General features: G+C 42.1%; 1 protein-coding gene across 1 annotated transcript in view; it reads left to right on the forward strand.

Annotated features, from left to right (window-relative positions):
- The first annotated feature begins 9,315 nt into the window (after positions 1–9,315).
- The window catches only part of LOC126176267 (UDP-glycosyltransferase UGT5-like), a 30,303-nt gene continuing 11,881 nt past the window's right edge, over positions 9,316–27,737 (forward strand). Inside the window, exons 1-4 of the mRNA XM_049923415.1 lie at positions 9,316–9,431; positions 15,520–15,979; positions 26,393–26,615; positions 26,708–26,927. Coding sequence (XP_049779372.1) covers positions 9,373–9,431; positions 15,520–15,979; positions 26,393–26,615; positions 26,708–26,927 — 962 coding nt within the window. The 5' untranslated portion in view covers positions 9,316–9,372. The remainder of the gene's footprint in view (positions 9,432–15,519; positions 15,980–26,392; positions 26,616–26,707; positions 26,928–27,737) is intronic.

Genomic DNA, 27,737 nt, shown 5'->3' on the forward strand with positions numbered 1-27,737 from the left:
TACGATCTAGAGTTAGGCCGAAATAGAGAGGAGAGGAGTGTGACTGGAATAGAAGGCACTAACGGCAGATATGAATCATATGTAGTGGATCAAGATGCAGTAAAATGGGCGACTTTAGAGAATTCTGAACGTACCAAAGCATAGGAAATTCTATTAGTGATAGGATGAGTCAAGCATTGATCGTAGCAGAACAGCTGCACCGATGTCATAAGGAGAAGGTTACGGTAGGACTCTTGACGTTGACCCAAACTGTCACAGGAGAATAGACATGGGAGCGTGCTTACCGGGCATCCTTACAACCAACCCATATTTTCGGAAAGTAGAACTTCTCTTGGCGTATACATTGTATAACTCAGTCGTACCTAGTATCACCTGCTATGAACAAGGACACTCCAAGGGAAGAGCATGATAGAAATTTCGGACAGTGGTATGCTGCTTAACAAGACTCAGTGCGAGATGTCGGGAACTTCCCTTCAGCGTTGGGCAACTATAAAAGGGACTGCACCTCTGAACCTAAAGTGTTGTCTGTTGAATGTACCTGATAATCTTTTCACAGTACTACTAGTAAGGAATCTAAACTACCTGAATACAATCCCTGATTCCACATACTTACTGTTAGGAATATAGATTGGTCACATAGCTACAAAACATTTGCTTCAGCGTACTTAACAAGACTGAATCAGGTACCAGCACCAAGCCGTGGTAACGGAAATTTCGTTCTCAAAAATTTTCTTAACACTGGTCATCGCTTATGTGGCCGATGCACATCACCGTGAGAGCCATCCACCCAAGCAAACTCCATTACTCACCAAGCGAGTGGGTCAACCACAAGGTCCTAACATTGTGGGTGTATCAGTTTCTGTAGACCTTGTGACGCGAAAGTTGGCGGAAGTTGCCGAATACGACCTATGCTCCTCTCCTAATAACACCAGCGAGTGAGCACCAGGCGGATTCCGCAGCCATGCGAATATCACGCGCTCGCACTCACTTCCACATAGGCTGTGAATTTACAGTGGACACATGTGCAATACGCTTCGCTTACCACCTGCGTTGGGCACAAATGACGAATACAGATTAAAATTACTGTTTGTTATTCGTGAATAACAAAAATATTTATTGTACATATTATTCATTTACAAGAATGAAAACTTTTATTCATCTGTGAATAAAAAAAACGTTATGAATACTAGATAAATATGGAATACAGTGACATTTGTTGCTCCTAATTTTTGTCATTTATTATTTTGTTGGTTTAAATTAGTTTGCGAAGATTTGCCATTCTGACATACTAAAGAAAATAACTTCTGTACATTAAAAGTGGATACCAATGCTTCTGAAATCTTATGTAATTCATGATAGCGATACAAGACCTTCAAAGCGCAATCGTCTTCAGCAAATGAGGAATCGATAGTCTTGTGCCAGTACTTCGTTGTGATTCCACGTTACCTTCAGCTCCCAAATCATATTCAAAATGAAATTTACTATTTACGTCTTAACATGATTTGAAACATGTGAGCCGATTTCTTCGACGTTTCTTTGGTTATTGTATTATGTTACAGTTCGTTGTAAGGCTCCCTGGGTCATGGACAGTAACTCAGATTAACTACTTGTTTTCAGATTGTGATAACGCACTGCGGCAATAGTGGCAGTTGACACAGAAGGGCAAGGAAGGTGTTTCAATAGTTTCTTGACTTTTTATTGGTAAAAAAGTTGTCAGATTGCTGAAATATTATGAACTCTTTTGTGTACTCAAACCCAGTGCCTCTTCTTGAAGCTCTCAATTTCGAAGCTCTAACAGGATACATACACGTCGCATCAAAAACGTATTCTACCTTCTGACGGAAAACTCACACAGAGTTACCCCTAACACATTTTCAAATGACTTTAAACGTTCAGAAGCCTTCCATAAACGTTCTGGGAGACTTCAGATTGAGAGTCTGATGTTGTTAAGCGTTAGCAAACACTGAGTTCTTGTTTTGTACACTCGTCCTGTAGCACTTTAAACACGAACAAACAGAGTAATTGTATCGAGGAGACATCCATATCCGTTAGTGTTAGCAATCTAAAGCCGGCCGCTGTGGTCGAGCGGTTCTAGGCGTTTCAGTCCGGAACCACGCGGCTACTACGGTCGCAGGTTAGAATCTTGTCTCGGGAATGGATGTGTGTTATGTCCTTAGGTTAGTTAGGTTTAAGTAGTTCTATGTTTAGAGGACTGATGACCTCAGATATTAAGTCCCATAGTGCTTAGAGCCATTTTTAGCAATCTAACGAAGGTGTTGAAGATTGAAGTTCTAGGGGATTGATGATCTCAGATGTTACGTCCCATATTACTCAGAGCCATTTGAACCATTTTTGTCGTGAGCATCCTCATCGTTGGCTACTTAGTTAAAGAACTTGCGCACATCAGGACTGGGAGGGGGATAAACACTGACTGGTGCAGGAACAATTGAATGGGGCCACATTGGTAGTGAACTACAAAGGCCCATCCCATGTAAGCATTTTTGTGTTTCATTTGTTATGCAGCAAATCAAGTAAAACCGTGCTCCACAAGAAGGTTGGTTTGAACACTCCAGTGCTTTACTAGGCGTGGTGGTTTACCCTTGACTTCCTCTCACTTCTGAATCAACTTTACACAGTAGTTGGGAGGAGGGAGGGTGGGGGGCTACATTTTAACACGAACACCAAAACACAGTGCAACTTCACTCGGCGTTTTGGTCATTGTTACAGGTGAAAGAAGCGACAAGTAACAGAAAATCGTAGGATGAATCGGGGATAGGAACCCAACTGTTTAGTTTTTTAGTCTGGAACTTTAACCAGCAACCCATCGAAACACGTTTCTGCACCAACCATTAATACATTGTATATAAAATAGCAACTGCACTTAGGAATGGGAGAAAACACTACTTATAGCATTCTGCAGAAAAAGTAAACAAAGAAAATATGGTGGAATAATATGTAATTCGTAATTTAAGTTAGAAATAATTTATTGAAAAATAAATCTGGTGGAGTGATACTTATTCGATTAATTACACCGACAGAAATTTATTCGTATAATGCCCAAGTCTGCTTACCACTATGCCTTGCACTTCCTTCCTCTTTGTGGTCACTGAACTTAATACTGTCAACTGTAGGGAGACCTTTTAAATAATTTACTCGATATAGTTACGAGCAACTACAGCGTAATTGGGTTGAAATTTATTGCTAATTATAGTAAAAGTAGACAATTCTCTTCAGTCGTCATTTCTGTCAACAGAAATCTGTCTCATCTGTTCTGTCCAAAATCTGTGTCAATGTCCGTGCGATTTTAGCTGGCTACTGAATGTGAGCATTATTTTCATCTACTTTTATTCACAGATAAATCAAATACCTTCTGCAACATTCAGTATTCTACACTCCTGGAAATTGAAATAAGAACACCGTGAATTCATTGTCCCAGGAAGGGGAAACTTTATTGACACATTCCTGGGGTCAGATACATCACATGATCACACTGACAGAACCACAGGTACATAGACACAGGCAACAGAGCATGCACAATGTCGGCACTAGTACAGTGTATATCCACCTTTCGCAGCAATGCAGGCTGCTATTCTCCCATGGAGACGATCGTAGAAATGCTGGATGTAGTTCTGTGGAACGGCTTGCCATGCCATTTCCACCTGGCGCCTCAGTTGGACCAGCGTTCGTGCTGGACGTGCAGACCACGTGAGACGACGCTTCATCCAGTCCCAAACATGCTCAATGGGGGACAGATCCGGAGATCTTGCTGGCCAGGGTAGTTGACTTACACCTTCTAGAGCACGTTGGGTGGCACGGGACACATGCGGACGTGCATTGTCCTGTTGGAACAGCAAGTTCCCTTGCTGGTCTAGGAATGGTAGACCGATGGGTTCGATGACGGTTTGGATGTACCGTGCACTATTCAGTGTCCCCTCGACGATCACCAGTGGTGTACGGCCAGTGTAGGAGATCGCTCCCAACACCATGATGCCAGGTGTTGGCCCTGTGTGCCTCGGTCGTATGCAGTCCTGATTGTGGCGCTCACCTGCACGGCGCCAAACACGCATACGACCATCATTGGCGCCAAGGCAGAAGCGAATCTCATCGCTGAAGACGACACGTCGCCATTCGTCCCTCCATTCACGCCTGTCGCGACACCACTGGAGGCGGGCAGCACGATGTTGGGGCGTGAGCGGAAGACGGCCTAACGGTGTGCGGGACCGTAGCCCAGCTTCATGGAGACGGTTGCGAATGGTCCTCGCCGATACCCCAGGAGCAACAGTGTCCCTAATTTGCTGGGAAGTGGCGGTGCGGTCCCCTACGGCACTGCGTAGGATCCTACGGTCTTGGCGTGCATCCGTGCGTCGCTGCGGTCCGGTTCCAGGTCGACGGGCACGTGCACCTTCCGCCGACCACTGGCGACAACATCGATGTACTGTGGAGACCTCACGCCCCACGTGTTGAGCAATTCGGCGGTACGTCCACCCGGCCTCCCGCATGCCCACTATACGCCCTCGCTCAAAGTCCGTCAACTGCACATACGGTTCACGTCTACGCTGTCGCGGCATGCTACCAGTGTTAAAGACTGCGATGGAGTTCCGTATGCCACGGCAAACTGGCTGACACTGACGGCGGCGGTGCACAAATGCTGCGCAGCTAGCGCCATTCGACGGCCAACACCGCGGTTCCTGGTGTGTCCGCTGTGCCGTGCGTGTGATCATTGCTTGTACAGCCCTCTCGCAGTGTCCGGAGCAAGTATGGTGGGTCTGACACACCGGTGTCAATGTGTTCTTTTTTCCATTTCCAGGAGTGTATTATCACTTTGCGTTTCATTATGCATAATTTTACTCAGTATCTGTGATAATATTTGATAAATCTCATGTATGTGATATATTGAATTTCTCCTTATAAAACATAGAAAACCGACAGCTAAAAGGAAATTCTAATCCTAGGTTAGGCCTGACGAACAATTACTCTCCTGGGGCGTGGTCACAATCCATGAGAGCAGTCGAGTAGTCTGCTGAGCTCTCCAGCTTCCCCCACCACTGCGCTATTCTGAGCAGCTTTGAGTCAGACGATTACATTCTGGAGGATACAGACACCGGAAACGTCGGAATACATGTTTGCAACACAATGCAGCTACCTCTAAGAGATGAATACTACAGCGTACTTTTATGAGCAGGCGTTTACAATCCCTGTCTGTTTTCAACTTTTTATTTTTCTGCCAAGGCAATTCCTTTCAGTTCTCGATTAAATAAATACATTATATAGTGCTAACATGGTGAACAGAACAACATAAAGCGTTACATCCAGGAAATTAACATTTCATTGTGATGTTTACAAACTTACATAGATTTCGATTTTATAATATGTAATAGTTCTGAAACTATGGTTCATGATACAGTCAAACACATGGATTTATGTCGAATAATAACCTGTCGAACCCAAACGTTGGCGGGAGAGAAGAGAGAAGAAAAGTCATTCACATACATTGTTGAACAGAAGTTTGAAATAACTTTAGCAGCTTGTCTGTTCAGTCAAGGATACTGTTTTTGGTGTAACATTTTATAAAAGTCTTTTAAATTCCTGGTCTGGAAAAACAGGTTATTGAGCTGGGTGCTCCACTGTACACTGTCATCTCAAGTCGGAAGCGAAAAGCGAAAATGATGTGACAAGTAAATAAAAATCCATCTTCAGTGATGCAGTGTCTCCGAATTTCTATGAAATGTTTTAATTACTCAAGCGCACTCAGTCAGGTCTGGTCCAATAACGACTACCTTGAGTTGTGGTAAACCTTTTATTTTATGAACTTGAAGTCGAATTTTACATAGGATAAATTGTGGCTCTCTAGTGTCAGTCTTGTTTGCTATATCTGTTACCAGGTCCTTATCTCCTTGCAGTAAGATACTTACAGAATTAAAATAATTTCTAATGCCAACAATAAAAGATTTTCTCGCCACTCTACATACACTTACCTCAGATTTATTCCCTTATGGTTGCCTTCAGTTGAGCCAGCGTACACTGTCGTTCCTCTGAAGAAAAGTGCATAATACTGTTCTTCTGGCTGATGTTGAAATGATGTTTGAATGAGTGCTTTTCCAGCGCATAATAAAGCGAGGCTTATTAATCACTCTCTAAACGATACGAAAAATAAAATAATTCCCATTCGCCATTGTTATGTGGCTTCCCCACTTTTGTTCCTGTTTTGAGGAAGGCTATGTAATTCCTAATGCTGAACGTAAATCTGATTTAACTTAAGCAGTATTGTTAACGAACTGCTTGATATCTAAGCAGTATTATCAACGAACTCCTTGATATCTAACATGGCAGCTATCCAGCTCTAGAGGCCCCTGACTGCAGCCATCATTGTCCTCAGCCCTCAGCTCCTCTAATTACTGCGCAGGAGCGCGGCTGGAGCGCTCACGTTCGCAGACAGGCCTGTTCTAGAGGCGTTCCACTGTCTACTGGCCCGTTAGTGGCGCTACAGTGTGGCATTACCACATGGCTTCTGCCCAGCACTCGGTGAACTGGCTCTACGTGGTGCCGAGTGAAACCACGTGATACCGAGTATGGAAACAACCGACAGCATGCTTCTACAAATGCAGGTGAACCGAGTCACGAGCGGCGAGCCCTACAAACGCGGTTTCTCCGAGCAGATGCAGCGCTCTAGTGTAAGAATTAGTAAATAGTGATACGAGAGGGGGGAAAATTTCAGAGATAGTGGTACCATGCGGCTTCGCTAGTCAACAGGTTCAGCAGTAGCCCAGAAATTCAGAGGACCGAATTCTCGACATGAGGGAGGCAATGTTGTGACGTTGGCCTGAGGAAGGCCATCGCAAACTGTCAAGCGGTAATCAGGCCAGCCAACTATAAAATTCTGCAGCTGTGCGACCACAGAATTCTACAACACTGATTCAGTACACGCTGCAGCTCAACATGGCGTTTCCTCAGTTAATGATATGGGGGTGGGCTGACCTTTGTCATTACAGACTCAGCCATGAGCTGGTCCTGAAGGTTCGAGACTTGAAATGGACATGCTGAGACAAGGCCACCCATTGGGTTCCACTGCCTGAAGCTCCAGCCAGTCTCTGGGAGCTCTGAGTCCAACCCGGGGCATCTGAACATCCAGTTAGCTGCCTTGCACTATGCGCTGTGCAGTATGAGCCCACTGTCTAACCATAGTGTGGTTCACTATACTTCACTGAGAAATATCAACAAATTACGTTGCAGTAAGTTCCAAATATTGTGAGTAAAATGGCACTTTGCAGCCACACAGTGAATGAATGGAGTAGTTTGACTGCCTATAACATTTAATGCAACTAAATGCTTAGCTACAATTAGCTGACAACAAACCAGCAGTTGTTTCCCACAAGATGTAGCAGCATCACCCTGAGCAAAGGCTGCTACATATGATGCACCATACATTCCCAGAATTTGAAGGGGCAGGCTAGACCCAATTCCCTCGCCTCCTTGCCCACCCATCATTATGCATCACGAACTTTCTTCTGTAGTTTCAAAAATAAAATTTTCTAAATACGTAAAACTAACCTTAATGATCACATCGGTCATAGCTTCACGACATCTGAAGCCTCATCTGAAAGCACACATTATACATTGACACTAAATGAGGAAATCTAAATATACACTACTGGCCAATAAAACTGCTACATCACGAAGATGACGTGTTACAGACGCAAAATTTAACCGACAGGAAGAAAATGCTGTGATATGCAAATGATTAGCTTTTCAGAGCATTCACACAAGGTTGGTGTCGGTGCTGACATGAGGAAAGTTTCCAACCGATTTCTCATACACAAACAGCAGTTGACCGGCGTAGCCTGGTGAAATGTTGTTGTGCTGGCTCGTGTAAGGAGGAGAAATGCGTACTATCACGTTTCTGACTTTGATAAAGGTCGGATTGTAGCCTATCGCGATTGCTGTTTATCGCATCGCGACATTGCTGCTCGCGTTGGTCGAGATCCAATGACTGTTAGCAGAATATGGAATCGGTCGGTTCAGGAGGGTAATACGGAACGCCGTGCTGGATCCCAACGGCCTCGTATCACAAGCAGTCGAGATGACAGGCATCTTATCCACATGGCTGTAACGGATCGTGCAGCCACGTCTCGATCCCTGAGTCAAGAGATGGGGACGTTTGCAAGACAACAACCATCTGCACGAACAGTTCGACGACGTTTGCAGCAGCATGGACTATCAGCTCGGAGACCATGGCTGTGGTTACCCCTGACGCTGCATCACAGACAGGAGCGCCTGCGATGGTGTACTCAACGACGAACCTGGGTGTACGAATGGCCTAACGTCATTCTTTTCGGATGAATCCAGGTTCTGTTTACAGCATCATGATCGTCGCATCTGTCTTTGGCGACATCGCGGTGAACGCGCATTGGAAGCGTGTATTCGTCATCGCCAACCTGGCGTATCACCCGGCGTGATGGTACAGGGTGCCATTGGTTACACGTCTCGGTCACCTCTTGTTCGCATTGACTGCACTTTGAACAGTGGACATTACGTTTCAGATGTGTTACGACCCGTGGCTCTCCCCTTCATACGACCACTGCGAAACCCTACATTGCAACAGGATAATGCACGACCGCATGTTGCAGGTCCTGTACGGGCCTTTCTGGATACAGAAAATGTTCGACTGGTGCCCTGGCCAGCACATTCTCCAGATCCCTCACCAACGTCTGATCAATGGTGGCCGAGCAAATGGCTCGTCACAATACGCCAGTCACTACTCTTGATGAACAGTGGTATCGTGTTGAAGCTGCATGGGAAACTGTACCTGTACACGCCATCCAAGCTCTGTTTGACTCAATGCCGAGGCATATCGAGGCCGTTATTACGGCCAGAGGTGGTTGTTCAGGGTAGTGATTTCTCAGGTTCTATGCACCCAAATTGTGTGAAAATGTAATCACATGTCAGTTCTAGTATAATATATTTGTCCAACGAATACCCGTTTATCGTCTGCAGTTCTTCTTGGTGTAGCAATTTTAATATCCAGTAGTGTATATTAAGAAACGACTTTCTCCTGCTATAACTCAAAGAAATATTAATCTTAGTACTAAAGGAATAAAGCGGGAAACAAATATAGTGAATAAGTTATGTTTTTATTTTCTATTGGATCAAACTGTACAAAACATTTTTTGTTTATTGTGCTGTCAGGCTATAGAGGACTGTTATTTTCTCATCCCCTCAACTCAACTAACATTTTCCTACTTGTTTCAGGTTCCTACTGCAAACTACTCTGAAATAGACATTTCACCAAGCCTTCAAGCATTGAGAGAAGTGATGCATTTCAACGACTTTCCTGATGCATCGTCTCCTGTGGCCTTACTAAAATTTATTCTTGATATGAGAATATATGGGTGCGAATTTCAGTTTGGTTTGGAACCGATGAAAGAGTTCATTAAGTAAGTTCAGCCTAGACTTATTTGTTGTGCTATAAAAATGTGTTGTAAGTATTGCTAAATGTTAGTGTTCAAATATCCGTGAAATTATCCTTTATATGTGGGAATGAACTTGGTGTTCTTCTGTTGTATGCTGTTACAGTGGTTGCCTAAAGTTTTATCTATGCAAAACGACATCAGTTATTACCTGCATCAGGCTAGAATCAATTACACAGCTGGATATTGCCAAACATGGTCTAAAAGTAACAGAAAAAATAACATTTCAGCAGCAATGCTATAGAGACTCAGAAGTACACAACTCGTTGAGGAAGTCCGCAGTCTACACATGATGCTGCAACAGTCGTTTGGAACTACATCAAGTTCAAGATGTCTCTGTTGGGCGGCACTGTAATTGTGGAATCGAAAATTCCGCTGATGTAAAATTTCAAAAATGCAAGATGGTGGGGAAGCAAAACAAATTTTTTAAAAATCCAAAAAAATTCCCGAAATACCAGACACTGACATTATCCCAGTTCACATTTGTAATACTGCCCTCACATGACCTCCTGTCTCCAGCTAACCACAGTGTAGTTTCTTACCTGGTATGTAAAGAGATAGCGCCAGTCATACCATTACTTTACATATCATTAAAACCAAACAGCCATTTGCAATGTAGCCAACAGCAGCCACACTAAAAGGTATATGAACTGTGCAATTTGTGCGTTATATTCAAAAGTATTTATTCAAGATATTACATAAAAAGTTTAATTCGCACATGTAAAGTATGTCAGCATCAGTACCATACATGGTGTAAGGCACAACAGACATTCAAACATGTTCATCATCTAAATTATTCTATAATGCTTGTCAAGTGTCACAATGTTCTTTCAAAGTCTGAAACAACTGCAAAAATACGTAAGACACATGTTGTTTATGTGAATGTTATTTCCACTTTTGTCACAAGAATAGATCAGTAGCTCTTTCTCTCTCTCTCTCTCTCTCTCACTCTCTCTCTCTCTCTCTCTCTATCTCTCTCTCTCTCTCTCTCTCTCTCTCTCTCTCTCTCTCACACACACACACACACACACACACACACATATACACATTATGATTATTCCAAGCGTTACAGTGGCATCCCCGCATCTAAAATTCCTTTTCATCTGAGGCTATGTTATTGATGGTTTGTAGAATTAACTAACATCAACTTATGATATTTCTGGTTTTCCTGTTATGCTTCACATTAACGAGCACCATTTAGGGGGAAGAAGATACTGTATCATGTTACACACTAGAAAGGTGTAATAATTAATAGTGATTGGCAATTATTGCTTTTTATTACAAATGGTTTAGCCTTACTCAAGATTATGTACATAAACAAATTTCTAGAAAGGTTGCATACCTACCAGAAGAATGATGCCAAGCCTTACTAAATGATTTAAAGTCTGTATTTCATATACCGGTAACTAACTAATAAACTACACCAAATATGTGAAATATGTAAGCACACAACATAGTCACAGGTAAAGGAACATTATAGAATCTGAAGAATGTGTTTTAATGATATCTTTATAGCAATGTGTTACTTAAGCTGCACATTTTCATAATGTATAACGAGAACTTCACAATACCAAATATTTACATACAAAACAATATTGACAAAGACAGAGATACAAAATATATTAGTAAACCATTGCTACAACAAAGCTTGTATTCGCTTGCTACTTCCCCATGGAAAGGGAACAAGTCAGGCTCATAAATTACTTAAAGCTCAGTATATGGCATCTACATGTGATATGTAAATATAGCAATGTATGAAATATTTCGTCACAATTCTGCTGTAACCTGACGATGTATAGGGAAATTTGTTACAATTTTACTGTGACACAGTGATGTATGTTGGGGTGAAGTGTCGTGTAGTTCCGAATGTGGTACTGATTAGTACTGTTGATTACAGAAAGGAAGGGAAATACAGTCATAAACGTTTCAGAGTGTTTTGGAACGATAGTTTTCATCGCTAAATTTTACAGACTTTATCAAAAATTGGTATTGTATAAAATCTCCAGTACTCCTAGATTAAATGTAATAAAAAGAAATATTAGCTTGTCAGTAACATCGATTATTTGTTTCTAGTGTAGAAAATAGTATAGTACCCTCTTTAACCCTAAAACGATAACTGATGACGTGAAGTAGTAGCGAAATTTTTTAAAAACATGAGGTGATGAAAGTTCGTTCTATGTACCACCAGTAACACAGCCTCAAGTAGATGTGCTATTGAAACACCAGTATCTCCATGCATTCAGATGTGCAATTATCACTGTAGTACTCAATTTCAGTCATATTTTAGGTGTCAGTTGAAACATGATGTTAACATTGTGACACTTATCTCTTCCAGTAGGTGACGCTCACAAAACAGTAATACCAGGCAACTATCAGTGAGTGTACCTGCCTCCTTAATGTAATATTATGGTCAATATGTGTTCTGTACAGTCATGGGTTTTTTCAGTTTTTGTTGTCCAAAGTTTTTTTACGAATAGAAACAAAGTTCAAACATTACATCGATATGAAAGAATGGGGGACACACATCAACAACATACTGAACAAGAAAGGACTGAAAGCGAGACCCGAGGGCATACAGGATACAATGGCACAAATAACTACGGAATGGGTCACATTGGCCACAGAAGAGATCAAATATGCCATTAACTGCACCAAGAACGAAAATGCTGCAGCCCTGACAGACTTTATAGCGAATCTTTAAAAGACAATGCTCAAATACTAACGCCAATGTGGACGAAACTGTACAATAAATGCATAGAAACAACCTCCATTCCAGAACAGTGGAGACAGTCAACAGTAAAAGTGCTATATAACGGGAAAAGAGACCCCAAGGATCTTAGCAAATAAAGAGATATGGCCGTAGAAAACTTATCTTTGAAAGTGTTCACAAAAATAATAACAGAATGAATAAAGCAAACAATCGACGAACACCTCCCCTAAAGCCAAATGGGATTCAGGAAGTGAAGATTGACTCTGACTGCAATAGAACTCCTGCTAAAGAGAATTTGGGAAGCCCTTGAAGCCGAAAAGTTTTATGTAGTATTTATAGACTCCAAAAAGCCTTTGACTTTATAAACAGAAAATTAGTGACCAAAGTACTAGAGGAAACTCCCTGTGAAAGCAACATTTGGACAGGAATCATAAGCGCAGTAGTGAGATGGAACGAATAAGGACCTCGGTCAACCTCTCCCTCTTTGAGCCGATACTCGAATCAAACGACGTAAATTCAGGGAGACCCATTGACTCCTCTGTTATTTATACTTGCAGCTGAAGAAATTTAATGTATACCCCAAGGAGTGTGTAATATCATATGCATATGCAGACGACATTGTCATAAACGCAAAGTCGCTGTAAAGTTACGAGAAACGATATGGAAGCTTGGTGCGTCGAACATGGCTTTGAAATAAATGCGACAAAAACGGAAATGATGGTGCTCCGAAATGGATGAAGAGCACCTGCTTCACCTGAGATCTTCATACAGCAGGGAATACTGAAAATCGTACTAGACATCAAGTACTTAGGGGTTACAATACGAACAACTACAAAGAGTTTCTCAAAACACGTAACAAAGAAAGCAATGCAAGAAATAATGGCAATCCATGAAATAGAATACATTAGATCCCTCAGCTCGGAGACAGCAGTGGCATTATTCAAAGCCAAAATCTCCCCAATACTGACGTACAGCATAGAAATTATAGGATCGCATCTCACAGTGAAAAACCTAACAACACTAAAAAGAGTAAAGGCGATCTATATAAAGACAGCAACTGTAGTGTCGAAAATAACACTTCTAGAGTTGTATACCTGCTGGCGAGAGAACCATCCGTCACTCAAGATCTATGGGTAAACATGATACTATCCAACCCCAGCGCTTCGGAAAGTCTACAAAAACATTCAAGAGAAAAAGGGAAGAGGTACCTCCAGAATTTTACAGCACAGGCGCCGTGATTGACCAAACATGGACAAAGTAAAACTTCGAAATAAAACATGTGATCACCAGAATGGTAGTCCATGGTTTCCACCACCGTATTTGCAACAACACATCATATCATGAAGCAAACGCAACGTGTGAGTGTAAACTGAGTCATAAAATATGCAAGCGTTACCAGGAATGCTCTGTTCCAAAAGGACGTGGCCAATAATTGACTATGCAAACCACAATAAGTGAAATTTCTAATTTATTGTATAATTATAATTGTACTTTGAACTTGTATGGCTATTTGGTTTCAATAAATTTGTTATTATAAGTATTACTCATTGCATGCCTCAAGTGTTTTGTACGTGTTTCACTTTCTGCTCATTGGCACTATCTTATACAGTTAACTTGAAGAAAACGTATTTTTTCGACATGCAAATATCTTTTAACTTGGCTCCAGGTGATGCATACTTTTTTTTAATTAGTCTTCCAGATTTAACCCTCAAGCCGGCACAATGGTTTTCATAAAATTAGTGTGTGTATGGTGTGCTTTGAACATATGTAAAGAATAACTGTCTTTATGTTATCAACGCAATCCTGTAAGAGCCAAATCATAGTTTAATGTTAGTGTAATTAAACAACGACAAAAACTTTCACTAAAACAGTGTTTAATTAAACAATAATGAAACGAACTTCAGTTGTACCACGCTGTTGCCAGGGACAGGCGTTTCCCCACATTAATGACCCACTCAAAGCAATGAACAGCACTGCTGCGTCGGATCCCAGGCAACCGCTTATTCGATTACTCATTATCCCGTAGACAACTGCATCATTTTGGGATTGTGGTATTAGCTCGTAACGTGGGTCATTTTCTTTCACCAATCATAAATTTTTCCTGAGCTAGGTTGCTGTTTATTTTGTATTACTGCTGTTCACTTGGATGTACGATAACACAATATGTCATTGTGTTAGCTGAAGCAATAACCAAAGATCAGGTACAGCTCGCCATTGTGAAACAACAATGGTACGGTGGAAAACTATTTTATCTTGTTTAGTGCACTTTATACATAGGCCCGCCCACTCGAGAGTTAACATGTTACATACATAAAAGTTGCCTATGTTGTTTGTATTTTACGAATTTGCCCCAATATAATGTGTCTGAAATAGGGGCATGGCGTGAGACGTCACTGATAAGCGTTTATGATGATGTCATCGAAAAGTGGGCACCGCTTGTGACGCCATCTGCAGGGCACTGAGCTGCTGACTTGATGTCGCAAATCTAAACAAACTGTGCCTGAAGACATATAGCCCTTCTGCTGCTGCTGGTGGAAAATCAAGAGGTGAATGTTGAGAGTTGCTAGGAAAAGCTAGAAAACAAACGATGGTTCAAAAAAGAAATGAGAAAAGTAGATCTTATTCTAACAATGATAAAATAAAAAAGGAAATGAAATTCATCCGTAGCTCTGCAAACAGACGAAATGCTTAAGGAAGTCTTCAACATTATAAAACACGCAAAAGAAACATGTATGTATGCAGCTGGAGATAACGAACCGGAAAGAGTAGAGGATGCTTTTATCGAGAAGATGATACCAAATGGATCACGATCGTTATGCATGGAACATTAACGCTACGGAAATGTATTCTCGTCTCATGTATATTCTTTGACGAAGTAGGAAACGTGTTTGTAACAGCTTATAGTGTAGACCGTACAACGAGATAAATATCGGCAGTTGTGTGCACCACACATCGAATATCACATCTTTATTACACAGCAATTATATGTTCGTCATGTGTATAGCATCGTCCACAATGTGTTTCCTTTATTTAATTAATTAATTGATTTAATTTCACAGTATAGATTTTCAAATGCAGCAAGACGTCATTCTTTCGCATTGTCGCTTAGTTAACTACCATTGTTGACGCATGAAGTTAAAAGAAGTCAACAACACTACCGATGATTCTAGTGACACTGAACATTAAAATTTTACATTTCTCAGTTTTATTCATGTGTGGGAACGATGTTCTTACTTAATATTTGAGTTCCATGCTATTACTTCTTTTTATGTAATACGTATAAACAGAATTCTTCGTTGAACATTTCCTGTTAAGATGTCATGAAAATTATGTTTTATCTTTCAGATTGGAGCAGAAGTACGATGTTTTCATCACAGAGAAATTCGGATTCACTTGCTATTATGGCTTAGCGCACAAAATGGGGTCTCCACCGTTAATTGGATACACTTCTCTTGGAATTACGTCACTTAATCGGAAGACTTTCGGTAGCCCAATTAATCCTTCCTACATCCCCGACTATAATCTCGGATACACGGACCACATGACCTTCTGGCAGAGACTGTACAACGCTTACATCTTACTGCGATCGCTGGATGTTGAAGAGACAGTTCTGTATGGGAAAGAGGAAGAGGAACTGAAGAAGTATTCCGGTCCCAACCCACCTACCGTGAAGGAAATGGATTACAATTTCAGCCTCATGTTGGTCAACAATCACTTCAGCGTGAGCTACCCTGTGCCGAACACGCCAAATATCGTCGAATTAACTGGACTACACATCCAGAAGGAGAGGAAACCGCTGCCTGAGGTATTTACAAATGTAATACAAAAAATGTGAGATGCTGCTCGTCGGAGTCAGGTGTTAACGTTGGAAATGGCTGAGAGCCGTAGAATAATGTGCTAAAGAAGCGTTAACGGATTACTGGGAAAATATTACATATTTATTTAGTTCTCGCAACTTACTTCTGTGTTATAAAATGTATGTTATTGCAATAATTTCCATATAACAGTAGCAAAGTCAGCCGCATATCTTCTAATGCCTTTACGTAGGTCTAAAAAAGGAAGGCAACGGCGTGAGACCGTAGAAGACCTAACAGTTTCATTCATTTTGTACAACTGGGGTGAGGTTCAAATGGCTCTGACCTCTATGGGACTTAACTTCTGAGGTTATCAGTCCCCTAGAACTTAGAACTACTTAAACCTAACTAACCTAAGGACATCACACACATCCATGCCCGAGGCAGGATTCTAACCTGGGACCGTGCCGGTCGCGCGGTTCCAGACTGTAGCGCCTAGAAGCGCTCGGCCACTCTAGCCGGCCACTGGGGAGAGGGGTTGCTTCAGATCTATCATCCATAAACACACTCTGCACAACAAATGTCCAGGCATATATCCAGTAAATGTTTTGATAATGTCATCCATTTTTTTCTACAGCTTTCCATCTCTTCATTTTTGCACACTTTCCAAAGCTACGTTCTTGAAAAACTATGTACTTAGAAAGTAAGTGCCTCAATAGATGTTAAATTGAGGGCAACCGGACCTGTATAACAAGAAAGAAGATCTATGGACCACTTATGATATATTTAAATCGTTTCATTACAAATAGTCATTAGCGGTCATGAAAGACGGGATATGGTCTTCGAATGGTCGTACGCGAGGTATGAGCCTCAAATGAAACACCTATCAAAGAGTAAGGTTCATTTTTTGTAGTAACTTTTTTCCTACATGATGATCCAATATGAAAGAGCAACTGTAAATGAAAACGTACGTCATTTCTGTACAGAACGTAAAAACACCAGAATAAATGTACGACTCATGCGCCTACCGTGATGTTGTTCCACTTTTTTACTTTTGAAGTTTCTTGTATAGGTGTAGCGCTACAGCACTAAATTGTATTGCAGAATTGTGTTTCATCTTATTTTCTTCTTTCAATAGCCTCAGGACAAAATCATGAGCTAAAATATAGACATACCAATTCATGGACTTCTTTACACATGAGAAAGAATTCACAATGTATACAGACTGCAGATGAAGCTGCTACAGAGCAAAGATAATCGTCACTGACATGAGGAACCAGATGTATAATGTTAGGAATTGCACTGTAATTTGTGTATTGAGACATAGATAAAGAAATGAACCAGTACATGTGAATTCAAGGAATGTTAGCGTAAAATAAGAAGTGCAGCTTAATGAAGAATAAACGTTATGTATTAATGTTTAGTGTGGCAGTAATATTTACAAAGTAAAACTGAGTTTACTAAATCTGTGAAGATTAAAAGTCTCTTATGGTATTAAATTAATTGCTAGATAGTATTTATTACACAGAACACTGGGTCTGTGAATAATGAATTAGATGTACATATTTTATAGGTGACGATACAAGCTCAGTAGTACAAGTCAGTAGTAATATGAATTCATGGGTAGAATGAGTGCAAACGTCGTAAAAAACGAAAAGTTTTTTTTATACAGTCCATTCTGTTTATTATTCTGTGGAGGTAGGGAATTATTGGCAAATATCACTATTTCCTACTGCAAAACCATTATCGTTATTTTGAATTATCTCTAAGTTCTCTTCGATATTTCTCAAAGTCAATATTAGAACACAAAGCAAACTTAGTTTGGCCAAAGTGCAAAAATATTCTCTCCAAATCTGGTCTCAGAGATCCTACTTGTTTATTCTGCAAGGAAGTTGAGAGGACTCACATTTGTTCTTCTGTATTGCAGATTCCTTGTGGGGAGATGTTATGGTTTTTGATAAAGCTTACACTTGCTGCAAAACTTATTTTTTTAGGAACTTCTAAAATGTTTGGCAGTTTTGTGATAAAGTTTCCCTAGCAAGGACTTGGCTACATCATTTGTGGTAGATTTATCAAGCTCTTTTGGTGACACAGAGATTGACAAGTGGAAAGTGAAGCTGGGTGGCGAGTCATTTCTTGAATGTGTTTTGATGTAATGTTTGCCAGTATAAGAAGTATGCTATAGCTTTAACAATAATAATATCCCTTAGTTAACGTATTTTATAAACTGGGACTTTAATCACTCCATTGAACATTCTATTTTGTCCATGTAATAGATGTATTTTCTTAAATAATTATTTGTATTTGCAACAAATTTTTGCGCCCATAACTTCTTTGTCTCATCACTACAGACGTCTTTCATGAATTTCTTACAATTGACGTCAGCCATAATTTTAATTATATTAAATTAATTACACATTTTCATTGTTACTGTACTTGTAATTGTCACTAGCAGATGACAGGTTATCGAAATGTAAGGAAGTGTAGTTTAAATCAATGAGAGAACCTTTATAGTTGTTTAAATCTATTCAAATAACATATTTAATACCGTTCCTTGTTTGGACACTGAAAAAAAATGAAATGTTAGTTTAAGGGGGAGGGGGGACAAAGGAAAAGAAAGAGAAGCAACTAATGATATCAGCTGCAACGGAACTTTATGAAGAATCGGCCTCGACGAGTGAAAAATGTGTGCCAGACCGTGACTCGAACCTGGGATCTCCTACTCATTGGGCAGTAGCGTTAACCACAGCGCCATCCGGAAACAGCGTTTAATGGAAATGCACGAACTATCTCGCCAAGCTCCACAGCTCAGTCACAATCCCGAGTGCCACCTGTATCACAGTCCCCATCCATTTCCTCTATACTCGCTAATTTTTAGATTCCCTATGGTGTTCGAATGATATTGAAGGTTGTGGATTAATTTCCCACCGAGGCCAATCAGTTGTATGAATGCATGGTGTCTGTTCTTTCGAACATGTCCGAAAATGCAGACATCGTGCAGAATCCGCAGCTATGATACATATTATGCAACTCGAAGGTGGAGGGGGAGAAAGCAAAGGAAAGGGAAGGAACTGATGATATCAGCTGCATCGGGACTTTATGCAGAATCGGGGGCGACGAGTGAAAATGTGGTCTGGACCAGGATCTTCTCCTCATTAGGCCGATGCTTTAACCAATCCACTATCGAGACACAGTGTCTGTCCCAAATGCACGGATATCTCGGCACACTTTCCAGCTGATGGTTACCTGTCCGCCGTCCCCATTCATGTCATCCATGCTTGCTAATTTTAGGATTCCCACTGGAGGTCGAACGATATTGTGCATCTGCACTGCAAATTGTCGATTCACTGAACACCGAGGTGAAACAATTATGTGAATGTCTGTTCTTTTGGACGTAACTTAAATAACAGACACCACGCAGAATCTGTATCTGTGATACAAATTATGTGTACTGAAAGAGAAAGTGGAAGAATAAAAAAGGAAAAGGAGGAACTGATGATATCGTCTGTATCGAGAATATATGCAGAATCTGCAGCAATGAGTGAAAATTGTGCCAAATTGGGAGCCAAACCTGGCATCTCCAGCTTACTAGATCGACACACTCTTTATTAAAAATGTATCAACTATCTCGTCATGCTCCCCAGGTGACGCCGCTCCTACCGAGTGCCACATATCCATAGTCCTCCGTGGTCGCTTTCTTAGATTCTCACTGGAGATCGAATGATATTATACTTCCACACTGAACGTTGCCGATTGATTGACCATCAAAACGATTCAGTTATATGAATTCGTGGTGTCTGTTCTTTTGAACATGTCTGAATGAATAGACACCATGGAGAATCTGCAAGTGTGATACATATTATGTGAATTGATAGCTGCAGGTTTCATGCGGTGTCTGTTCTTTCAACATGTAAGAAAGAAAACTCATTATGTATTCATATAACTGATTCGCTTCGGTCGGCAATGAAACCACAACCTTCAGTGCGGACGCACAATATTGTTCGACATCCAGTGAGAATCTAAAAATTACTGAACGTATAGAACATGAATGGGGACTATGGACAGGTGGCACACAATGGGTGTGGGAGTGAATCGGGCAGCACACATTTACGATGAACACTGTGTCAGGGTGGCGCAGTGGTTAATGCAACGTCCTAATAAGCCAGGGATCCCAAGTTTGTGTTCAGACCCAGCAGAAATTTTTATTCGTCTTTACCTATTTTGCATAAAGCCCTGATGCAGCTGAATCGTCAGCTCCACTCCTTTCCTTTTCTTCCCCCCCACCTCCACCTTCAGTTCACATAATGTATATCACAGGTGTAGATTCTGCGTAGTGTCTATTGTTTCAGACATGTCCCAAAAGGCCAGACACCACATATATGTAATTCAGGCAAGGACGCCCAAAGATCCGTTCAATGAGGATGCACACAAGGCTCGAACTCATATGAGAGTCGACGAAATGCCACGAATAATTAGAATAACAGGTAAGGACATTACATTAGTAGTGTATGGATAAGTTGAGAACTTGGGTCTGTCGAGTGGTGTGCTAGGGTATTAGGTGCAGTTATGATGGCCACTATGTCCAGACAGCTTTGTGGTCAGAGGGTCTGCCTAGACAGCAGGTGACCTGCGTTTGAATCCCGGTCCGGCACAAATTTTCAAATTTTCTCATTGGTTTAACGCAATGACCACTCGCAGCCGATGTCTGGACCTCCTTTGTATCTTTTTTCATAGTGGCTGCTGGGTCAAGATGATGTTCACTCTTTCGGACATGACCGAGAAAACAGACGTCACATATACATAATGAATATTGTTATTGCAAAATCAACAGTTCTAGTAAAATTTGTTTGTTCATTTGCTCATACATATTACTCCTGTTGCACAGGATCAATGACATACTAACAGAATTGCACAGAAGGAAATACAGAAAGAATCAAACCTGAAGATAAAGTTACTGCCCTGGGGAAGAGCGAGAAATAACTGGGTAGAGCTAGCAGATAAGAATAAGAAAATAACGGAAATAGACAGTGACGGAGCAGAAATTCTAAGTATCTGTCGGACAGAAGGAGAACAACTGAGTACCTCAAAACTGAAGCTGTGGAAATAATAAAATCGTCTTTAGCCCTCTTTGGAATTCTGAGTAACTTTGGGCGACACAGTTTACTGCGTAGTTTGTTGCAGAGTCATATAGCTGAAATGAGCCAAGATATAGGACTCAGATATCGTATGGCAGTTATGGAAAGATGAAAGCATTTTGGTTTACGAGGAGAGGTATTTAGAACACCAGTTACTAATAAATCAATGAAGACAACAAAAAGTGTGAAAATCACGTCACCTGGTCAAGGTTGCATACACAGGAAGGAGTGTCGTCATCTAACAAACCAATGTCCCATACATACACGATGTGATCAAAAGTATCCGGACACCTGGCTGAAAATGATTTACAAGTTCGTGGCGCCCTCCATCGGTAATGCTGGAATTCAATATGGTGTTGGCCCACCCATAACGTTGATGACAGCTTCCGCTCTCCCAGGCACACGTTCAATAAGGTGCTGGGAGGTTTCTTGGGGAATGGCAGCCCATTCTTCACCGATTATTGCACTGAGGACAGGTATCGATATCGGTCGGTGAGGCCTGGCAAGAAGTCGGCGCTCCAAAACGTCCCAAACGTATTCTGTAGATTTAAGGTCAGGACTCAGTGGACGCCAGTCCATTACAGGGATGTTATTGTCGTGTAACCACACCACCACAGGCCATGCATTATGAACAGGTGCTCGATCGTGTTGAAAGATGCAATCGCCATCCCCGAATTGCTCTTCAACAGTTGGAAGCACGAAGGTGCTTAAGGCATCAAAGTAGGCCTGTGCTGTAATAGTGCCACGCAAAACAACAAGTGGTGCAAGCCCCCTCGATGAAAAACACCACCACACCAAAACACCACCGCCCCCAAATTTTACTGTTGGCACTACACACACTGGTATGTGAAGTTCACCGGGCATTCGCCATACCCACACCCTGCCATCGGATCGCCACATTGTGTACCGTGATTCGTCACTCCACACGACGTTTTTCCACAGTTCAATCGTTCAATGTTTACGCTTCTCACACCAAGCGAGGCGTTGTTTGGCATTTACCAGCGGGGTGTGTGGCTAATGAGCAGCCGCTCGACCATGAAATCCAAGTTTTCTCACCTCCCGCCTAACTGTCATAGTAGTTGCAGTGGATCTTGATGCAGTTTGGAATTCCTGTGTGATGGTCTGGATAGATGTCGGCCTATTACACATTACGACCCTCTTCAATTGTCGACAGTCTCTGTCAGTCAACAGACGAGGTCGGTCTGTACACTTTTGTGCTGTACGTGTCTCTTCACGTTTCCATTCCTCTATCATTTCGCAAACAGTGGACCTAGGGATGTTTAGGAGTGTGTAAATCTCGCGCACAGACGTATGACACAACTGACACCCAATCACCTGACCACGTTCGAAGTCCTTGAGTTACGCGGAGCGATCCATTCTGCTTTCTCACGATGTCTAATGACTACTGAGGTCGCTGATAGGGAGTACCTGGCAGTAGGTGGCAGCACAATGCACCTAATATGAAAAGCGTATGTTTTTGGGAGTGTCCCAATACTTTTGATCACATAGTGTATCTTACTCAGACATTCATGGCTATCTCGCTTTGTGTGGCTTCACTATTTGTGTCGTGATAATAGTTATCAATTTTTTTTATTAAATTACATTTAGGAAAGACAAAGATTTCCAGCATGCAGTGATATGTTTAGATGTTTACCCAGTGTTTTGACAAGCCTAGTCACCATCGTATGATGTGGGAATAATTGTTTCGTGAAAGTGTTCTTTGATCTAAATCGGAGCCATACAATGAGCACCAGGGATATATTCCACATCTGCATAAATACTCCTTGAGGCACTGTACAGGACATGGCAGAGGCCACGTATTCACGTATTGCCAATAGTATCGGTATTCTTTTTTTATTCCATTCATGTACTGAGCGATGAAGAATGATTGTCTCCATGTCTCTGTAAGTGTCCCAATCTTACTTAACTTAGTTTCATGATCTCTACATCAATTGTATGACGTTGGCAGCCTAATAGTCGCATATTCTTCTTTGGAAAGAAATTATTTTACATTTGTCCAACGTGAGAATTATGACGTCTTTATTTCCGGCGTTTCCTATTTAAGTTACCCTAGCATTTCTGTTTCTCTTTCATATGAGCTGTACCGATCTGATACTATCGTATCAGAACGTCTCTGAATTCGTTTCGTGCCTGTTGCCATGCCTGCTTTATAAGGAATCCAAACACTGGAACAACGCTCTAGAATAGGTCGCACTTGCGTCCTACACATAATTTACTAACCCTTCCAGCAAATCTAAATCTTTCACTCACTTTCTTTAATACGGATTTTACTTGAGTCTCTCAATTGATATCACTTGTTAGTATTACCGCTAAAGACATATAACTCTGAGATGTGCTCCAGATGTTTGTCACTAGTCTTGTAAGCAGATACTATCGGTTCCTCCTCTTTGTTGTAGGCGTTATATCACGTTTATCAGCGTTTTGAGAGAGCTGCCATGCAGTCCATCGAGTGAAAATTTTGACGTCATTCTGATATTTCTTGCGATTATCCAATGACGAAATAATGCTCTATATAACAACTTCGTCAAGTAAAAAATCTTATAATGCTCCTGATACTGTCTGCTTAATGGTTTATACGTATTTAGCCGTGGTTAACCATCAATTAAGATCATCGTTCACACTGGGTGCTTATAATTAAAGTGAAGTTACTCATGGAGGCCCAGTGTAGGCATTAATAATCGTATGGCAGCGAAACTGGGTAGGTATGCCAATGCGTTAACGTGCAACCGATTAACGCTGTAAAACAAATAAGTTTCAGTTGTGGCCACCAGATGATAGTACGACATCCACGCTGCCATTAGCAAACCATAGCATAAGTGAATGGTGTGGCTATCGAGAAGAGAGGCGATGAACTGTTAGTGAAACTGTTTTATGTGAACGGCAGCTATTACACCGCTGCATTGAGAGAGTATTGCCGACTGAAAGGTCTGAATAGAGGCCCGATGCCATTCAATGGTATAAAGAAGGTGATAGAAACATTCGAAAATACGGGTAAGCTTGGTGTGGTACCTGGAAGAGGAAGACGTCCTATCCCGGAGGAAGTTATTTACCAGGTTGTTGTTTCTGTAACTGACCATGCTATACGTCCCGGGCAGTGTTACTGCTCGTGGAGTGTCACGAGAGTTGTCCATCCGATGGACATCAGTTCAGAATGTTTTTCAGTCTCTAGAATGAAATTTTCACTCTACAGCGGAGTGTGCGCTGATATGAAACTTCCTGGCAGATTAAAACTGTGTGCCGGACCGAGACTCGAACTCGGGACCTTTGCCTTTCGCGGGCAAGTGCTCTACCAACTGAGCTACCCAAGCACGACTCACGCCCCGTCCTCACAGCTTCAATTCAGCCAGTACCTCGTCTCCTACCTTCCAAACTTCACAGAAGCTCTCCTGATTTTCAGTCTATTTTACACTGACACCCGTACAAGATCCAGATGGTGCAGTAAATGATACCTCAAGATCCGCAACAACGTTCTGAATTTGCTCTTCGGTTTCTGTCATGGATCGAAGTTGATGACGTGTGGTCAGGCAATATTCTATGGAGTGAAGAGGCACATTTCACTGTACAGGACAGTACTAACACACAGAATTTGCGAATTTGGTTTGCTGTTACACGTCGTGTTGGTCACGAAGAGCCACTTCATTTGCCGTATGAGATTGTGCGGTGAGGATTTGCAAAGAGCTTCATTCTAGGTCCGTTCCTCTTTGAAGAGAATACACACGTAGGGCCTGCGAGGTGTACCGTGACATCTGCACGTTATGTCGTTCGTCCAGTGGAACATCTGCTTAATGCAGCCATCAACAAACGTGGTATTTCCAGAGGATTCCCAGATGCAGGGCCTGGAAGGTCACCTTGTTTCAATACCCATGACTTTTCACTCTGGGGAGATCCAAAAGAACCCATTTGCCAGGGACGCCTTCGATCTCTACTTGATCTGAAAAGCAGTTCACAGGAGGGACACGTCACTCAGATTCCGCTGTAACTGCTGCGAGCAACTATTGATACGCTTTTTACGGATGCAGCTTCTCGTTAACATCTCTCAGCAAACTGTGTGAAAAGCAGTTAATAATAAAATCAACATTATGCCTTTCACTCTTGTCTGAGCTTTCCTGGCCACGTCCCTTTCCTAACCCATTACGTACGGAAACATTTCTATGCATGTTTCTTCCGTTTACGGCGCCTGATTTCCCCTGGTTGCCAAAATTGGAAATTATGTTTTCCATAGTAAATCGGTTCCGCATTAACGCGTTAGACTGTCTACAAAGTTTCACTGCAGTACGATAATTACAGCCCAGCTGGACCCTTGTGAGCAGCTGGACTTTAATTATAACTAACCGGTACTTTGTTACTGTAGCAACAACTTTCTTAGGCTTGACCGCTGGGTGTCAACAGCGTATGCCTGCCATGATTTTGATGAAACAGAACACTCCTCTTTCAATGCGCAATTCGATAATGTGTGACTAGGGCCTCCCGCCGGGTAGACCGTTCGCCGGGTGCAAGTCTTTCGATTTGACACCACTTCGGCGACTTGCGCGTCGATAGGGATGAAATGATGATGATGAGGACAACACAACACCCAGTCCCAGAGCGGAGAAAATCTCCGACCCAGCCGGTAAGTGAACCCGGGCCCTTAGGATTGACATTCTGTGGCGCTGACCACTCAGCTACTGGGGGCGGACAATTCGCTAGGAGAAACACATTACTGAAGCCAGAATGAGATTTTCACTCTGCAGCGGAGTGTGCGCTGATATGAAACTTCCTGCCAGATTAAAACTGTGTGCCCGACCGAGACTCGAACTCGGGACCTTTGCCTTTCGCGGGCAAGTGCTCCACCATCTGAGCTACCGAAGCACGACTCACGCCCGGTCTCACAGCTTTACTTCTGCCAGTATCTCGACTCCTACCTTCCAAACTTTACAGAAGGTTCGCAGGAGAGCTTCTGTAAAGTTTGGAAGGTAGGAGACGAGGCACTGGCAGAAGTAAAGCTGTGAGGACGGGGCGTGAGCCGTGCTTGGGTAGCTCAGTTGGTAGAGCACTTGCCCGCGAAAGGCAAAGGTCCCGATTTGTCTCGGTCGGGCACACAGTTTTAATCTGCCAGGAAGTTTCACATTACTGAAGACTGGACGCTGTATTAGCGGCGTCATACACCGTTGGATTCCTTGAAATGTACAACAATATGTTTCTGGAGACTTTTGCCACCATATAGGGTAGCTTTATGGCTTTTGAAACGTTAAATATTAAAGTCACATGTGAAGCATTTCTGTGTATCAGGATGTGAGGGACTTCCTGGACGGTGCCAGGGACGGCGTGGTTTACTTCAGCCTGGGCTCCAACGTGCAGAGCAGCGCCATGCCTCCAGAGACAGTCCGCGCCTTCACGGACGCTTTCGCTGGAATCCCGCAGCGCGTGCTCTGGAAATGGGAAGCTGATGGACTGCCCGGTCAGCCCGGCAACGTGATGACCGCCAAGTGGCTGCCGCAGCAGGACGTGCTGGGTGAGTGTGCGGACGCCCTGCGCTGCAACAGCCTGCGGGACTCACGAGCGTAGCGACTACTGCGGATAAGTGACGTCATTGTACTGTTGCAGCTCATCCGAACGTACGCCTCTTCATCACTCAGGGAGGACTACAGAGTTGGAACGAGGCAGCTTATTTCTCTGTGCCCGTCATTGGGATTCCTTTCCTAGGAGACCAGATTTACAATGTTGAAAAGATGCTCAGTTTAGGCGTTGGACGAAGGCTGGATTTAAAAGACGTCACCAAGGACAGTGTACTGGAAGCGGTGCAGACTGTTCTGGAAGACAAGAGGTGAGGGAATCTGTTTCTTAGTTCTCCAGTAGTTCGCAGCACACAGATGTTGTCAGATGAAAAACAGCCGACCAGTTGCAAAGGATAAAGTAATCTTTACCTAGGTTTCAATAGGTTTAAACCTATCTTCTTCAGAAGACGGCAGTATTACATTAACATGGCATGATACGTCGTTGCAATTTTTACAAACATCTCCATAGCTCCATTAGTTCAAATACAATATAGCCCTACGAGTAGGGTTCGTCAAATAAATAAAATTAAGTACATGGAGGTCGGAGCGCGTATAAGCTTATACGCGCTCCGACCTCCATGTACTTAATTTTATTTATTTGACGAACCCTACTCGTAGGGCTATATTGTATTTGAACTAATGGAGCTATGGAGATGTTTGTAAAAATTGCAACGACGTATCATGCCATGTTAATGTAATACTGCCGTCTTCTGAAGAAGATAGGTTTAAACCTATTGAAACCTAGGTAAAGATTACTTTATCCTTTGCAACTGGTCGGCTGTTTTTCATCTGATTACGTGGAACCGTTGCTGTTACGCAGCTATGTTTAAAATAACACAGATGTTGATCACCCTTTCCAGCTCCACGGAATTAGTAATGGTAGTGCAGTGTCGTGATTGCTCGGACACTTGAAAATATGGTTCATATTTGTAATGGCAAGATTCTTCCGACGTGCTGCCTGTTTCAAAAGTCGGGAACCCGCTTCACATTATTCATGTTCACAACTTCGTGCAGATTTACGCTTAAATGACCGTCCTTCAAATTACAAGGATTTTCTTATATTACACATATTGAAATGA

The sequence above is a fragment of the Schistocerca cancellata genome, chromosome 3 (genome assembly GCF_023864275.1).
Source record: "Schistocerca cancellata isolate TAMUIC-IGC-003103 chromosome 3, iqSchCanc2.1, whole genome shotgun sequence".
In the NCBI taxonomy this organism is placed as follows: Eukaryota; Metazoa; Arthropoda; class Insecta; order Orthoptera; family Acrididae; genus Schistocerca; species Schistocerca cancellata.